The sequence below is a fragment of the Oncorhynchus masou genome, chromosome 31 (assembly GCF_036934945.1).
Source record: "Oncorhynchus masou masou isolate Uvic2021 chromosome 31, UVic_Omas_1.1, whole genome shotgun sequence".
In the NCBI taxonomy this organism is placed as follows: domain Eukaryota; kingdom Metazoa; phylum Chordata; class Actinopteri; order Salmoniformes; family Salmonidae; genus Oncorhynchus; species Oncorhynchus masou.
Window position 1 is genome coordinate 52214451 of NC_088242.1, and position 17921 is coordinate 52232371.

The 17921-nt window shown below is 41.5% G+C and overlaps 1 protein-coding gene and 1 long non-coding RNA gene across 4 annotated transcripts; one reads left to right on the forward strand and one right to left on the reverse strand.

Annotated features, from left to right (window-relative positions):
- LOC135524105 (BLOC-1-related complex subunit 5-like) lies at positions 1 to 11580 on the forward strand. Of its 3 annotated transcripts, none has more exons than XM_064951312.1 (5): positions 1 to 123; positions 6085 to 6182; positions 9326 to 9469; positions 9707 to 9864; positions 10084 to 11580. In XM_064951312.1, exons 2-5 carry the CDS (start codon positions 6125 to 6127, stop codon positions 10315 to 10317), a joined length of 594 nt encoding a protein of 197 aa, XP_064807384.1. In that variant the 5' UTR covers positions 1 to 123; positions 6085 to 6124; the 3' UTR covers positions 10318 to 11580. The 3 variants fall into 3 exon arrangements, with proteins under 3 accessions (XP_064807384.1, XP_064807383.1, XP_064807382.1); XM_064951311.1 differs by lacking the exon at positions 1 to 123 and adding an exon at positions 4926 to 4999; XM_064951310.1 differs by lacking the exon at positions 1 to 123 and adding an exon at positions 4935 to 5074.
- Positions 11581 to 11844: 264 nt separating this feature from the next.
- On the reverse strand, positions 11845 to 14806 carry LOC135525230 (uncharacterized). The gene is made up of 2 exons (XR_010453095.1): positions 14285 to 14806; positions 11845 to 13327 (listed from the first exon to the last, which is right to left on the reverse strand). It is a non-coding gene; the product is annotated as an uncharacterized LOC135525230 (long non-coding RNA).
- Positions 14807 to 17921: the final 3115 nt, after the last annotated feature.

Consider the following 17921-nt stretch of genomic DNA (forward strand, 5'->3'; position numbering starts at 1 on the left):
TTTTACTTCCTATCGGACTGCGTTCTCTCAAAGACTATGTTGACAAGAAATTCGAATGACCGCTCTAACAATAGAAATACATGTTCTTCAATATAGAAGGCAGGCGGGAGGAAACAAGATCAGGTGGGACCTTTCTAGACAATAAAAGGGCAGATATGCGTGTGTACAACGGGCATAGAGATCAGTGGAGGCGCTGAGGGGAGGAAGAAGAAGATGGTTTTCCAATGCTGGTCAAACATTCACAGTAAAATTATTAAAATGAACAATCCCAGTAAAAATCGGTGAATTTAACGAGAGATATGAGTTTTGATTTGCATTTGATGCGTCTCAATCAACCGCATCCGCTGACGTTGCACTTCCGCATTTGCTTTTTATTTTTTTAAATAAGAGAAATAGACATGCTGAACTGTGGGAATATTTGTTTCAGCACAACTGTTTTCCACAGCAATGCATAATTTGACGTATTTTATATCTAATATTGTATTATTTATACCAGCATTTATTTGGAAAGTTTACACAAATACTGCTATGTTGAAAGCTATTGTGTCGGCTATATTTAAAGAAATTCCCTTTTTAAAAGAAAATACAAATATGTTTTTGGAATTTCTCAATACTTAAATGAGTCTCTTGTTATGCAACGTGTTTAATACAGAGTACTGGTGACTCCTTACTCCACACACTTCATTCACTGCAATGCAATACACGGTATGTATATGGGATACATATTGGCTTGTAGAGAGAACTGTTCTACCTGTCTCAGCTAAAGTGGGGTGGGAAAAACTCAGTAGGGTCTCTACCAACCAAATATGGTTAGTTTTGGAAGGAGACTGTGTCGTACATATCCAGCAGCACTTTGTTCTCCACCCCACCCCCCTATAGCGCCCAATGTAATACGCTTTAATAGACTGTACATGGGATATATATTGGCTTGTTGAGAGTAACCTTTTCCACCTGTCTTATAACCTTGAGTTTGAAATACTCAGTAGGGTCTCTACTCACCAAATATGTGTAGTTTTGGAGGGGGACTGTGTCGTATGGCTTGCTGCTGGCTCTTCACTCCACCCCCTCCATATGTGTTGAATATCAGTTGTAAAGACAAAACAATTTAACACTTTTTTTAAAATTTTTTGCTTACCGTGTTTACCTTCAGTGTGAAATAAAATGTAAACAAAGACACAATGTAAACCATGATGGACTGGCATACCTGTTAACGACCTAGATTACCCTAATGGTGACGGTAACGTTTAAATCAGCCCAAATGGGCCAGCCTTGACGTGTCCCAAAAATGCATCAGCTCAATTGCTTGGCCTGCCAAAAATGGGACTTCACAGAATCTCTGATATCAGTGAGCAAGTACATCCCTGTGAGCCAGATTACGATATTGATGTTATTCCAACATGTTACTATTTCCCCAATCATCTTGAGGTTAAAGCCTTTCCTGTTTTGACATTTTGGAAGAAAACATCCACTTTCAAAGAATGTCACAAAAGATTACTTAGAACAAACATCAGGAGCCCAAATCAGCAAAGTCGTTTCACAGTTGGATGCAGTGAAAACAGGACAGGCTACACAACCATTGCTTCAACAGAGGCTTCAAAACAGCCATGTGTGACCTTCTAGAATCTTCTGTGAAGGAAATGCTATCTACAAATTTCTTAGCCAATGATCTCCTCCACAATCATAGTTCATGCTGTCAAAATAGAGGCCAAAGCAAAAAGCCATGTATAGCCAGGGTAAAAAATCATATTTGAACCAAGTGATATTTCAGAAAGAGCCATTAAATAATTATTTTCACTGCACGCATCTCAAGAAAACAAGATTAGTAAAACATGTAATAATGCTAACAAATTTCAGAGGTCAAGCTTTAATGTCTTTCATGCTCCAGAGACATTACTTGTGAAGGTAGACAGTTGTTTATCCAAGAGCTTGAAACTATCCTACATATACAGTATTACATACACCTATAAGAATTATTTAGTATTTTAGAATTTTCAAACAATTACCTATTTGTCAAATTGTACACACGACATAGCAAGCTCTGTTTATATCGACTGCACTCAAGTACAAAATCAATTGTGGGCTTCACCTTAGAGAAGGTCCAATAATTATTGAATCAAGCTGTGTTTTATATGGTATCATACGAAAATAAATACTGTGAAAAGGTACTACATTTTCTTCAGAAAGACAAAAGCCATCTGTGCTCTGACAAATGCACAAAGAATGACTCATCTGGGTCTAAACTTCAAATTCTAAAGACAACCAAAACTCTTCCATCTTCACTTACTTAAGATGATTATAACATATTAAGCAATGATGACAAGTGGTTCAGTGACCGAATAATTGACGGGTATAATGCTCTTTTGAAGTCACATCTGAATGAACAATTTGTGTTAACGTCTCCTGCGTCTTTTGCGAGTCAGGAATTATAGAGTGCGCGGTGACAAAACAAAGAGCTCATGCCAAATGTCCCTGGAACGGGTGCACAATTGATGGGGTTTTGAGCATGTGACAGTTCCTGTGAACTTAAAGTCACATTGGACAGTTCTAGATGAAATCTAACAATTATGGATTCCTTAAGTCTGTATGAAAGAGAATTAAAGGATACACTACTTCCACTTAAGAAATACCTGGCATGACAGAATCTGGCAATTCATGGATTTGTGGTGGATGTGACACTAAACTATGAATTTTCTTATTGGTGCCCTCATTTTAGAAAACAGTCAGATGGTAAAGGTTGAGGTAGGTTTATGTGCTTATTCACTAAAGCAGTCTTATTGGAGGGCAATGTGAATACGCTTTGTCACAATGGCATGCGAGAGTACGTTTTATATGAGTGATCAGAGAGAAAAATACTATGTAATACATTTGAAACTCTACAGAAAATGCCTTTGCTGACCATGGTAGATAATAGACATATTTATTATCTTTCAATCTTGTCTCTGTTATTGGTTTTGAAAACTTGGTTAATATGACTTTACAGTATACTGCTAACCTTGGATGGAAAAGCAACACATAGAGGCCTATAACTTGTAAATAATGTTCTCCATTATTGTTCTGAAAGCTTGATTACGCTGTGTACTGTTAGCCTTGTAGCTTTGTTGCCTGTTGTAAGCCATTTCTAACTCTACAAAAGTGTCTTGGCTGACCTTGATTGATAAATCATGACAATATAGCTTGTAAATAATCTTGTCTCTGTTATTATTCTTTCAAACTAGGTAACAAGGCCTATGCCTTTACTGTATACTGCAAACCTTGAGAGATAAGAAGCATATATCGGCCTACAACTTGAGAATAATTTTCTCTGGCTGTTCAGAAAGTGTGATTATACTATGTCCAAATAGGCTGGTTAATTTTAATTTACATTTCAAATTTGATTTTGTTTTTGATTTTTTTTTTAAAGGTTAGCTTTTTATGACTGTGTATTTATTTCAGGACCATGGATACCCAGCCAGTTAAAGCTTTGTTGCTGGATATGTGCGCCACAGTCCCCCTCCAAAACTACACATATATTTGTTTTAAAAATGTCACCTTTGTTAACTAGGCAAGTCAGTTAAGAACAAATTCTTATTTACAATGACGGCCTATCCTGGCCAAACCCTAACCCGGGTGATGCTGGCGCAATTGTGCACCGCCCTATGGGACTCCCAATCATGGCCAGTTGTGATACAGCCTGGAATCAAACCGGGGTCTGTAGTGATGCCTCTAGCACTGAGATGCAGTGCCTTAGACCGCTGCGCCACTCGGGAGACCATCCTGAGTATTTCCCATCCTACTTTAGCTGAGAAAGTTTGTAACGTTTTCTGTCTGCAAGCCAAAATGTGTCCCATGTACAGTCTATTACAGTGTATTGCATTGGGGACTATGGAGATGGTGGAGAACAAAGCGTTGCTGGGTATGTACGACACACTCCATCTCCAAAAATACGCACATTTGTTAGTAGAGAACCTACTGAGTACTTTCAACCCCAGCTTAGTTTAGACAGGTAGAAAAGTTCTCTCTACAGCCCAATATTCTCAACATACCAGTCTTAACATGGTATTCTTTCATTTGTGGGAAGCTGAGTTGTGTTTCCCGGTGAAAGGAAAAAGATGGCGGAAGCGGACGATGAAGAGGATTCTGAATCTAAATGGCGGTAGAATCAAGGAGAATTTGAGTATTGTCCAAAATAATGGAAAATGGAGCAACGTAGTGTACAGTGAAGAGAATGCCCCTCCGTATCTAATAGAAGTACGGTTTGTTAGTAAGCAGCAGTTGAACAGATTACCAATCTTGAAAAAAACATTTGAGATATCCAAACTGGTGGAGAGTGCTGGTGGAGGGGAACGAGGCAGTTGATGTACTGGCTAAACAACCACTTAGTAGTGGCGATGTTGATATTGTTATATAGTATATAGTTTTAATGAGCAAGGCAGAGGCGAAAAGCCTGATATGGACAGAGATGGCAGGAGCAGTGGAGTAGAGGTACTAAGGGCAGGCATTTATTTAAAGTCCAGAGGAAAGTCGGGGAGGGGATGACGGTAGGAAGGGGCAGAAGAGAGGAGGGTATTTTTAATAAATTAAGCGTGGGACACAGCCAGTTGAATAAGACCTTAAATGTGATAGGAACGCATCCAACTGGAAAGTGTGATTATTGCCAAGAAACAGACCATGGAGCATGTACTGCATTGCTACAGTGTAAGCAGTATCAGAGGGAAAGATAGAGGCTGATATATAGTATGAGGGAGAAGGGTACACAGGAAATTGGTTTTAAAAGTATATTGAGTAGAACGTCATTAGATATAGTCTCAAATATTTTGTTATTTTTTTTAGAGCAACGGGGCTGGCAGGTAGGATTTCGTTTCTCCCTGTCTCTGGCCCGCACGCCAGTACAGTAGGTGGCGGTAATGCACCAAAACGTTGGATGCCAACCGCCGATAAACCCAACCAAAGAAGAAGGAGAGCGTGCTGGGTAAAGTGAAGGCTGTCATGTTTGGATTGTTTTCTGCGGAACAGAAGGAACGTACGTTACGTCTCGTGAAGAGTATCTGTTCATTTGTTTTTTGATATGGAGTCTCTCTACTCAAGTGCAGTTGGGGTATATAAACTACAGTCAGAGCATTTATCCCAAGACCAATGCAGTGTGATCATTGTAAAGTTGTTGGTCATGTTTCAAGTGTTTGTAGAAAGGAGATGTCCAAGTTGTGGAAAATATCATGTAATGTGTTTTAAAAGTGGGGGAAATGTGACATTTTGCAATTGTGGTGGGAACCATGAAGCTACGTGTTTTGATTCCCCAACATGGATGAAAGAGAATGAGGTGGACAAAGTCAGGGCTATCCAGAGCATATCATATGCAGCAACTGTTAAAAGGGTTGAGAGTTTGAATGGTGCACTTGAAGAGGCAATGGTGGTGGATAGGCCTTTACTGCAGGCTGCAGGGGTTGCTTTTCACCAGCAGGATCCTGACATTTTAATGGTTAGGAAGGTGGACTTGGTGGCCTTATATCTATGGTGATAAATGGCACTGCCAAGGTGGGGAGAAGGTCCAGGAAGATAGAAATCATTGTGGAATCGGTGGAGCGGTTCCTGGGGCTGAAAGATTTTTCGCGACGGAGTTTCATGGAATATTGTCACAAGCCGTATCACCCTCTTGAGAAGGGAGTTTTATTTTGTCTGATTATTTTAGTGTCCCTATCACGTATGGATTTTCTTTTTACCTTGTTTTGGTTTCAACCCGTCCAGATGGTGGCGGCAATACACCTTTTTGGGTCCGCCATAAAACCCACAGAAGAAACATCGTTTGTGCTGCTGGCAGACTACTAGTGAAGAAGAGAACGTTTGTTTACAGAAGTAGCTAGCTCGGGAAACGCTAACTGTCTTTAAAGTTTGTTAGCATAAGTTACTTAAGTTAAATATCGTTTTGCTAAATCATGACGGTAAAGATCTCATAGAAATCGAACAGACGCGGTCTAATAGAGCAAGAAAAATAAAACTAAGCTAAGAGATGTGCTAGCTAAGTTAGCTAGCGGAGCTTGTTTATCATTCAACCGTCTGTTTGCGTGGTACAGCTAACGTTAGCTTGATAACTTAACTGTTTGGGTTTAGGTCTCCTGCGGTGAATTGAAGCCATGGGATAACCGACACGATGGGGGCCGAGCAAAGTGGTGATTCTGAGCACAAGCACTCTGACTACAGCACCTCGGGTAAGCGAGGACACGCATTGTCGGTCTAGTAGGTGACTCGCAAAGTTCCTACCCTACATTATTCCTTGCCCTCTTTTACACATAGGATACTGAAAAGAATTGTGGTTGCAGGATGTAAACTACATAACGACAGTGTTTCATATTAGCAGGGTGACCTATGATGTGTCCCAAATGACCCTATTTTGCTATATAGACCATTACGTGTGACCAGGGCCCATAGTCATAGGTCATTGTTTAGGAGCTCTCGAGTTAGCAATCTTTCAACATAAAACAATTACAAAAGGAGACCAGGGAACTGATCTACAGTTAACAAAAGACCGAGCACACCGACTGGGCAGTCGTGGAGAGGTTTAAGTTTCTGTGTCCACATTAAGGACCTATCATGGTCCAAACACACCAACACAGTCAAGAAGAGGGCACGACAATGCCTCTTCCCCCTCAGGAGGCTGAACAGATTTGGCATGTCACCTCAGATCCTCAAAGTAGAGTGCATCTTGACTGCCTGCAGCATCACTTGGTATGACAACTGCTTAGCATCTGACCGCAAGGTGCTACAGAGGGTAGTGCATATGGCCCAATGCATCACAGGAGCCGAGCTCCCTGGCATCCAGGACGTCTATACCAGGCAGTGTCAGAGGAAGGCCCTAAAAATGGTCAAAAGACTCCAGCCACCCAAGTCATAGACTGTTCTCTCTGCTACCGTACAGCAAGTGGTACTGTGCTACCAAATCTGAGGGCCCATGCCAAATATTTTCAGCCTCTTGAGGGGGAAGAGGGCATTGTCGAGCCCTCTTCACAACTGTGTTGGAGTTTTTGGACCGGAGCGCCAAGTCTGGGACCAAAAGGCTTCTACCTCCAAGCCATGAGACTGCTGAACAGTACATTTTTTAAATTTAACTAGGCAAGTCAGTTACGAACAAATTGTTGTTTACAATGACTGCCTACCCTGGCCGAACCCTCCCCTAACCCAGACGATCCTGGGCCAATTGTGCGTTGTCCTATGGTACTGCCAATCACGGCCGGTTGTGATACAAACCCGGGTCTGTAGTGACGCCTTTAGCACTGCGACGCAGTGCCTTAGACCGCTGCGCCATTCGGTCCTCTAGTTAATCACATGGCTAACCAGCCTCACATGCATATTGACACCACACAAACACACTCACACTGTATACACTATTTTACACTCTGCTACTCTGTTTTATTATCTATCCTTATTGCCTAGTCACTTTTACTCCTATTTACATGTACATTCTACCTCAACTACCTCATGCCCCTGCACGTTGACTCTGTACCGGTACTCCTTGTATATAGCCTTGTTTTTTAAATGTTTTTTTTCTGTCATGTATTTTGGATTTTAGACAATACACAAATATACATATACACTGAGTGTAAAAAACATTAGGAACACCTTCCTAATATTGAGTTGCACCACTTTCTGCCCTCAGAACAGCCTCAATTCATCTGGGCATGGACTCTACAAGGTGTCGAAAGAGTTCCACAGGGACACTGGCACATGTTGACTCCAATGCTTCCTACGGTTGTGTCAAATTGGCTGGATGTCCTTTGAGTGGTGGACCATTCTTGATACACACAGGAAACTATTGAGTGAAACTAGCACCTGCTACCATACCCCATTCAAAGGCACAAATATTTTGTCTTGCCTGTTCACCCTCTGAACGGCACACACAATCAATGTCTCAATTGTCTCATGGCTTAAAAGGTATTCTTTAAGTGGTCTCCCCTTCATCTAGACTGATTGAAGTGGATTTAGCATGTGAAATCAATAAGGGATCATAGCTTTCACCTGGTCAGTCTGTCAAGGAAAGAGCAAGTGTTCCTAATGTTTTGTACACTCGGTGTACAAAGACAATTTAACATTCCATAAACAGATCCACTAAATAGACATGACATTGACTGGGACTTAATGCGCAACCTTCAACATAAAGAAAAAAAAATACAAAAAACACCAACGCAGACGTACATAAATTTCAACAAACATTAATGACATCACACTTGCTTAGACCCACATGCTCACACCGTATCCATACCCATCCCGTCCGTCTCACAATAACATCCCTGTCCTTTTTTTCATCTTTTGGATACCTCCAGTGCTGGCAACACAAATTGCACTCTTTTGTTTCTCTCTGTAGCCAACATTTTTTCAATATTTTCAATAATAATGTATTTGATTCACCCGCTGTCTTAATGATGGAGGATCATTTGATTTCAATTTTTGAAGTAAAATGTTTTTTTGTTTTTTTTCAGAATGACTGCGATAAGTATGGTCCAACCCATTGTGTGTCTCACCGCACCCTGACATTTATTTATTTTTTATTTCACCTTTATTTAACCTGGTAGGCTAGTTGAGAACAAGTTCTCATTTGCAACTGCGACCTGGCCAAGATAAAGCTTAGCAGTGTGAACAGACAACACAGAGTTACACATGGAGTAAACAATTAACAAGTCAATAACACTACAAAAAGGGGAGTCTATATACATTGTGTGCAAAAGGCATGAGGAGGTAGGCGAATAATTACAATTTTGCAGATTAGCATTGGAGTGATAAATGATCAGATGGTCATGTACAGGTAGAGATACTAGTGTGCAAAAGAGCAGAAAAGTAAATAAATAAAAACAGTGTGGGGATGAGGTAGGTGAAAATGGGTGGGCTATTTACCAATAGACTATGTACAGCTGCAGCGATCGGTTAGCTGCTCAGATAGCACGTTTGAAGTTGGTGAGGGAGATAAAAGTCTCCAACTTCAGGGATTTTTGCAATTCGTTCCAGTCACAGGCAGCAGAGTACTGGAACGAAAGGCGGCCAAATGAGGTGTTGGCTTTAGGGATGATCAGTGAGATACATGCCGTGTTTTGAAATACACTATGTAGATTAAAAGTTGTTACATTGTAAAACTTCTGACAGCCAACTTTCTAACTCCGTTATTGTTATTTTATGGTGTTACTATTCCCGTTTTTTTTATTTGCAAATTATTCTTTTTTAACTTAGCATTGTTGGGAAAGGGCTCGTAAGTAAGCATTTCACGGTACTTGTTGTATTCGGAGCATGTGACAAATACTTTTGATTTGATTTGTATTACTTATAGTTGGCCATTTTTTTTAAATGTATTGCTTTGTTGTTGCAGTGGTGCCCTCACCAGCAAAGCAGAAGGCTAAAATGGATGACATTGTGGTGGTGGCCCAGGGGACACAGTCATTGCGCAACATCCACAATGACCCTGATGTCATCAAGCTTCGGGAAATCCCAACTTTTCAGCCATTGTTGAAAGGTAAGCTCAACGGCCTCTAACCTGGATCTAGACCTCTTCTCTGCCTTTACAGTATTGCAGAGATTCGGAGAAGAGAGTAGACACAAGTTCTAATACGCTACATAATAGTCCAGGAAAATCATATTGTGAGAATGTGTAAAAGTATGAATAGGTCTAGACATTCCTTTATGACCATGAAGTCTAAAGCAAGACTGATAATGTCCAGTGTTTTGAGGGTCAGTCTGTTCATGTCTCTAGGTGTGCTGAGTGGCCAGACATCCCCCAGCAGTGTGTGTCTGGAGCGGCTGGACTATGCCCAGGTGCTGCAGCTGTGCATCCGCTACCAGGACCACCTACACCAGTGTTCTGAGGTCGTGGCCTTTGACCAGAACGCCCTGGTCAAGGGGATCAAAGAGGTAACTAATGCCGTAATTAACTGTCTGCATCTCTATAGATAGACGAAAGTGGCCTCCTCTCCTTGTCTCGTTTCCTTCATCTTCACTGAACTCACAGATGTAGGAAAGGAGGAGAGGAAGGCACTTTAGGCTATTGAAATACATGCCATATCACCACAATGTTTGTCACTTGTGTGCCACAGCCAGAAAGGCATATTCTTTCCTCACTCTTCCTCCCAGATGGACATATCGGTGGAGACTTTGTTCAGCATCATGCAGGACCGTCAGAAGCGCTACGCCAAGTATGCTGAGCAGATCCAGAAGGTGAACGAGATGTCCATGATCTTGCGGCGTATCCAGATGGGCATCGACCAGACCATCCCTCTGATGGAGAGGCTCAACAACCTGCTGCCGGAGAGCGAACGCCTGGAGCCCTTCAGCATGAGGCCGGAGGGGGACGCTGCAGCCAAGTAATAGCAGTAGCAGCAGCAGCATTGCCGGGGTACGCTGATACACTCACTGTCATGGACCTCTAGTCTTACCTCCCATGCCCCTGCCAATCACCACTCCAGAGAGACTTCTGAAAGCTCTTTACTGAACCATTTAGAGAGAGAGGGGGGGGGGGGGAGTGAGCAAAAGAAAGAATGCTGCCCCACCAGCTCCCCAAGCCATCCTGAACCCTTCACGTCCAAAACTCGCCATCCCACCAGGCCTGGACATTTAGCTCAGCCCCTCACCATAAGCCAAAAACACTTCCCACCCCATCCAGCAGAAGCAGTGGGGTACAGGGACAGCTGCACCCCACACTGGGGTTTACATGTCAGTGAGTGTTCACCATCCTCAGTCACTGAATTGGAAGACTGCAAAACAGAAGTTTACATGATGATGCACTGAAGGGAACCTTCTTGGACTACTGGTACTTTGAAGACACCACATGAAGTGTGGCGACAAAATGACTTCCAAAAATGACTTCATCTCTAGAAGTAATATTGGTCAAAGATGAGCTCAGAAGACTCCCATAAAAGGAACTAACTTATTAGCTAATAAACTTTAGCTTATTATTCAGCTCTTGCAACAGACCTATAGATTCTGTGTTGCATTGTGCAGCATGTGAGAAACCTAGTAGTTTCAAATTTGGCATATTGTGCAAATTAGGCCTACACATAGCTACAGCTTTGTGGAAGATAATCTATGGATATCACTTCACACCATCGATAGTAATCTGCTTGAATTTTGTGAAAGGTATGAGTGTTAGATGCTTGAATATTTTGGTTTCTCTGAGTGTTTCAAATGGTTTACATAACAAAGATGTATTTAGGAAAGGAATTTGAATCATTTGAATTTCTTGCAAAATTTATAAAGGTGCTTATACTGTTCTGTTTAGATACTTACCCTCTCAATTGGATGTGATGTTTGTTTATAGGATATTGACATTGGGTGGTATCACATAGAGTCAGGTCCAAATTTATTGGCACCCTTGATAAATTGCTCGGAGAAAGAGATTTTGTCAGTACTCTAGCACCCTCTCCTTGCGAGGATAACGGCACTGAGCCTTTTTGTCAAATTTTTTTTACGAGATTGAAGAACACATTGGGAGAGATAAGAATCGTTCCAGATCCTTGATATGCTTCATCTGCTCTTATGGACTTCCCTCTTCGATTCAAACAACATATTTTCAATAGGGTTCAAGTCCGGAGACTGAGAGTTTTGTTTTCAATAAAATTAAATTAAATTGTGGATTTTGTTGTGAGCTCTGTTGTATCAGCACAATGAACAGCGCCCTACACATTAAAGCAAGGCTGTGTTGGTAATGAATATAGGGCACAAGATAGGTTGTTTATAATAGGTGAATAACACTATGTGAATAAAGCTGTCTTCCCAAAATAATGCAACTAAATGCTGAAAGTTGAAGCCTAGTAATTAATGCATGCAAACCAGTTTGGTTTAGAATACTGACACAACTGTGAATAAGAAACGAATGAATGAACAGAACAAAGCAGCCAGTGGCATGATACAATCTGTATTTAAGCTCGTTACAATAACAGTAAACAAAAAACGCAGTAAAAATATAAAAATAACCAAAACAGGCTTCTATAGTGAGATGCAGCCATGCACAGTTGTCTTGTCAAACAAATAGGCCTATAGGCCTACTTCAAACATGAAAAACCATGCGTACCACGAGTACAGCGACACGGATCAAATTCGGATCATCCACGTAATCAATTACGCAATGCCAGCCTACCATAAACATGTTTCCAATAAGTACAGTTTCATTTACATCCACAAAAAAAACATAATAGGACGTATCTATAGTGAACAAAAATATAAACGCAACATGTAAATATAAACGCAACAATCACTCCACGGCGGAGGGATACATCCAAGGTGAGGATTTGCAGATTTACTCTCGTGTACACCTGTGTCACGGTTGGGGTCCACCCCTATATATAGACCCCATGGCCGCAGCACACGTTCTCTTTCATTATGGTTTGAGGTACAAACTTTCTGAAGTTCGCTTGGTAAGTCACTGGTAGATGTAATAGCTGGCGACATGGCCAGCCCCTTGTCTTGCAGTATGTCCTCCAATACCTGCAGTCTCACTTGGATGAAGGCTTGGCAGCCTGTACACTGAGAGGGTATTTGGCCGCTATATCTGCCTGCAGTGTGGGGTGGATGGACAGGCCAGAGGAGCACCATCCCTTGGTCTCCAGGTTAATGAAGTGGGTTCGTCGCCTTCGTCTAGCTACGACCCACTCAATGGTGAGCTGGGATCTGGATGCGGTCTTAGCAGCTTTGGCAAAGCCGCCTTAAGAACCGTTGGAGTCTGCCTCCCTGAAACTCCTCTATATACAGGTGGCTTTCTTGGTAGCGATTACTTCCATGAAGAGGGTGGGTGAGCTCCATGCTCTTTCGGAAAAGTTCTGAGTGCTACCGGATGAACCCCGGTGGGAGTAGTATATCTCTCAGCCCCAACCTTTCATTCCTCCCAAAGGTTCTGTCTGACCGACATGTCTGCTTATGTCATGTCTCCCTCCGGCATGCTGAGCCCTGTGCGGGCACTGACTGCCTATGTGGAGTGGACACAGTGAGTGAGAAAGAGTCCTGGGGGCTGGGTTATCAAAGCAGAGGCTCTCTCTGGATCGTGTACACGATTACAACAGCATACTGCCTGGCTGGCAGGCCAGTGCTGTGATCTGAGGTGGCACATTCAACACGAGGTGTGGCTGCGTCCTTGGCTCTACTGAGTGGAGTGCCCCTCGCTGATATCTGTGCTGTGGCCAGCTGGGCTTCCTCTTGCACCCTTGCTAGGTACTATTGGGTAAATGTGGCACCTCCCTCTGCTGTTGATTTAATGGACCTGGGCGTCGCCTCTCCTTCCGGGGAATGTGCCGGGACCCCCCTTCCACATTGACGGCCCCCGCGTCTCGGTCCTGCGCTGGGACTTCACCGCTTGCTGGCCAGGTCCCTCTAGCACCGGCTAAATCTGGTATGGGTAAACCAATATATTGGAGTGATCCAATATAGTGAAACATAAAGAAGGTTACGTATGTAACCACGGTTATTTTGGATCACACAATCCTCAATGTTAGAGGCGCACAGAAATATGCCAAGTTTCTTGGCCATGGGGTCTATATATAGGGGCGGACCCCAGCCGTGACACAGGTGTACAAGGGAGTAAATCTGTAAATCCACACCTCGGATGTATCCCTCCGCCGTGGAGTGATACCAATATATTGGAGTGATCCATATAGCTCACATAACTGTGGTTATATACATAACCTTCATTTTGTCACACAACACAATGCCACAGATATGCCAAGTTTTGAGGGAGCGTGCAATTGGCATGCTGACTGCAGGAATTTCCAGCAAAGCGGTTGCCAGATAATTTAATGTTAATTTCTACCATATGCCGCCTCCAACATTGTTTTAGAGAATTTAACATTACGTCCAACTAGCCTCTCAACCACATCCGGCTTCTTCACTTGCGGAATCGTTAGAGACCAGCCACCTGGACAGCTGATGAAGGAGGAGTATTTCTGTGTGTAATAAAGCCCTTTTTGTGGGGGGAAACTAATTCTGATTTGCTGGGCCTGGCTCCCCAGTGGGTGGGCCTATGCCCTCCCAGGCCCAACCATGGCTGCGCTCCTGCCCAGTCATATGAAATCCATAGATTAGGGCCTAATTAATTAATTTCCTTCAATTAACTAATTAAAATCATTGAAATTGTTGCATGTTGCATTTACATTTTTTGATCATTATATTTCTATGATGAAACATACCGATATGTAGCTATACCCAGGGGCGTCATTTGGATTCCTGCATTGGAATTATATTGAATTCTGCAGTAACCAAATATTCCACCCACTCTTCTATGAACCAGTTGCTATTAAATTCATGTTTTTGAACAGAACCTGCAGCTACGGTAAGATTCTAGGCTAACCTGGGCTGGCTCCTCGTCAGGAACAGTCGGAGGTGGAGAGGGCTGTAGAGCCATTATCCTGGCAGAGCTTGTGGAAGGGTGGTTAGGCTCTGCACTTGGCGCTAGCTGGAGCCCGTCAGCATCATCGCTGCTGGGCTTGATGTCGGCCTCATGGTTTGATGCTCCTGCTGCTCATTGCTTTCCTCCTTTTGGCTTTGTTTTGTTACTTTAGCGAAGCCTATTTCCGATAACCATCATGGCAGATTAGCTGGTTCGAGCTAGCTAAATAGGCTAAGGCTAATAACACTAACACGTTCTACAGCTAGCTCAGTGGTGGGGTGTGAAGCAGCAAACTTGATCAGTAAACTTGATCCCGTCCTTCTAAATCAAAATCTGTGCTACACAGAATCGTATCAAGTTATTCACTTATCCTATCACAGTTGAGAAGTGTTTTTTTCATTATTTTTATGGAAACCCAAAGGAGCCAATACCTAACCACCTCATTTGCTTTCCATAGCCACCCTACACACTGCGGTACGCTCTGTCCATTGGCCTGACAGCGCAGAGGAGATACGTATTTTGCGCCATCTTTCACGTATCCTTTGAATATTTTTGCTATTTTTATATAGGGACATAAAATGAAAACTGAGGGGGCTAAGCCCCCCTTTGCCCCCTTGTGGAACCAGGCCTGCATGGCCAAAGAGGTTTATTTTCATTTTGGAGTAAATAAAATGGAGGCATCTGCAGGAAAGTACCTTGTACTGACTGCAAAATATGATGGGGAATCTTTGATGTCATGAGGCTATTTTGCTTCCACTGTTCTTGTTTAAGGTCCAGTGTGGTCAAAAATGTGATTTTAGTGTAAGAGCTGTTTGAACAAACTGCCTGAAATATCAGCCTCTTTTAGTGGGAAGGAGTTTTGGCTTGCCTGGTGATATGATATCACCAGTAGTAAAACAATAAGAAAGTGAGTTCCAAAGTTCTCTGCCAATAACAGCTCGTTTTAATTGTTCTGCTCCCCACTCAGGCCATTCCCAGACAGTCCTAGCAAAACTCTTTGCTTGAGAAATCGCTCTTTGTTAAGAAGTTATTTTTATTTATTTTTTTACCATTTTAATTGAACAAGTCACAGTAAGGTACTCAGAAATTATTTGATATGGAGATAAAAACAGATATATTGGTCCTTTTAAGGTCAACAGCATCATGAACTTTACCAAGTACCTGGACATTTTTGCCAAAAACGTGGTTGCCTCTGCCAGGAGGCTGAAACTTGGCTGCAAATGGATCTTCCAGCAAGACAATAACCCAAACATACATGAAAATTCACAAAGAGATGTTTAATTGATCACAAAAGAAATGAATTGCAATGGCCATAAATTGCAATGGCCGGACTGTGGTTTGAAATGAAAAGGACAGTCCATAAGCAAAGATGAAGGATATCAAGGATCTGGAAAGATTCTGTTTGAAGGAATGGGTTAAAATCCCTCACAATGTGTTTTCCAATCTCATAAAACATTTTAGGAAAAGGCTTGTGTCGTTTTCCTCGCAAGGGGAGGCTGCAGTAGTATTGAAAACGGGTACCAATCATTTTTGCAGGTATATTGAAAACAGGGGTGTGAATAATTTGTACTATTATTACTTGTTAAAGGGGTAATCAGTAGTTACTAAATCCATGTTTGGACTTAAACTAATAATATGTACCCATTGATTCTTGAAGAATAAATAGTGGTGGGGAGAACGCTTTGATATTGTTTCAAGTGCTGAGTGCCGCTTTAAACAATATCTCTTTCTCTGAGCTATTGTATTAGTATAAAATAATATATATACAGTACCAGTCAAAAGATTGGACACACCTACTCATTCCAGGGTTTTTCTTTTCTTCTTACTATTTTCTACATTGTAGAATAATAGTGAAGACATCAGAACTATGAAATAACACATATGGAATCACGTAGTTACCAAAAAAGTGTTAAACAAATCAAAATATATTTAAATTCTTCAAAGTAGCCACCCTTTGCCTTGGTGACAGCTTTGCACACTCTTGGCATTCTCTCAACCAGCTTCACCTGGAATGCATTTCCAACAGGGAACCACACATGCGGAGATCCTCTGTTTACCTACTTTGCGTCTCACAAAAAATATATAAAAATGTTTTTCTTTGTTTGTTTAAGACTTTGTTGTTTAATGCATGATTCCATATGTGTTATTTCCAGTGGTGGAAAAAGTACTCAAAAGTCATACCAGACATCACAACTATCTTGTTTTTTCTTTCTTTCTATTTACGGATAACCAGGGGTACACTACAACACCCTGACATTCATTTCCAAACAAAGCATGTGTTTAGTGAGTCCACCAGATCAGAGGCAGTAGGGATGACCAGGGATGTTTTCTTGATAGTTGTGTGAATTGGACCATTTTCCTGTCAAAATGTAAGTACTTTTGGGTGTCATGGAAAATATATGGAGTAAAAAGTACATTTTTTTCTTTAGGAATGTAGTGAAATAAAAGTTAAGTAAAGTACAGATACCCAAAAAAAACTACTAAAGTAGTACTTTAAAGTATTTTTAGTGAAGTACTTTACACCACTGGTTATTTTACAGTTTCATGTCTTCACAATTATTCTACAATGTAGAAAAATGTTTTTTTTTTAAATAAAGAAAAACCTTGGAATGAGTAGGTGTGTCCAAACTATTGACTGGTACTGTGTATATTTTCATACAATATAGTGGAGAATTTGTATGATTTATTTTAAAGTATTTTTTAGCTCATCTTTATCAGAGGGTGCCAATCATTTTAGTTTTCACTTATTCAGTGAGGATGTGGCCATTGAATTTTAATCTCAGCGTAAATACTTCATTAGCATTGTGGAGAAAAGTTCTCTCCCTCGCCTCTGTAACTTTCAATGTATGCGCCTTTTGAATTCTAATGTTGGGACTCTTGAAATATGATCGCCTTTCACATGTAAATGAACAAGGACGAAATCCCCAAAATTGCTTAGGGGGAATTGTTTGAACATGGAAACTGGAATGGAAATGTGAGTCAGTCTTCACACAGACAGAGAGCTAATGTTAATTATTGTGCAGAGCTCCTTTGTGGTTGGAGGGTTCTATTCAACATACTGTGAAATGAAGAATAGGCCTAGCCTGATGATCCTCATAGCCTGGATATTAATACAGCAAGATGATCCAATACAATTTGCTACCAGGAAATTCATTTCTGAGAAATCCAATTTCCACACATAGGCCTACTGCTCATTTGAATATAAATCAAAGGGACAGTTTTTATACTTTACTTTTTTGTTTCTGTATTCCGAATCGATCCATAACTAGGACTATGAGTGGGAGGAGATTCTCATCTGTTGAAATGTCCTGCTGTAAAGTATCGAATCCTGATTCTTTCTCTGAGGTTGGACTAGGTGCATACTAATGAGCAGAGCTATTAGCTGCCCGAAAACCCTGCTGTTGTAGAGAAGCGTTCTAAATAAACTACCTTGTGGTTATATGATTATAATTTCAGAATGGATAAGTATTCAATGTTTCTCTGAACAGGCTGTACCTTCATGTTCTGTCTTATGTGTTGGGTTGCAATTCATTTCTAGAAGAGGAATGAAACATCAGACAACTGTGCCCGTAGTAGGCCTATCGACTGTTTGGGTTTC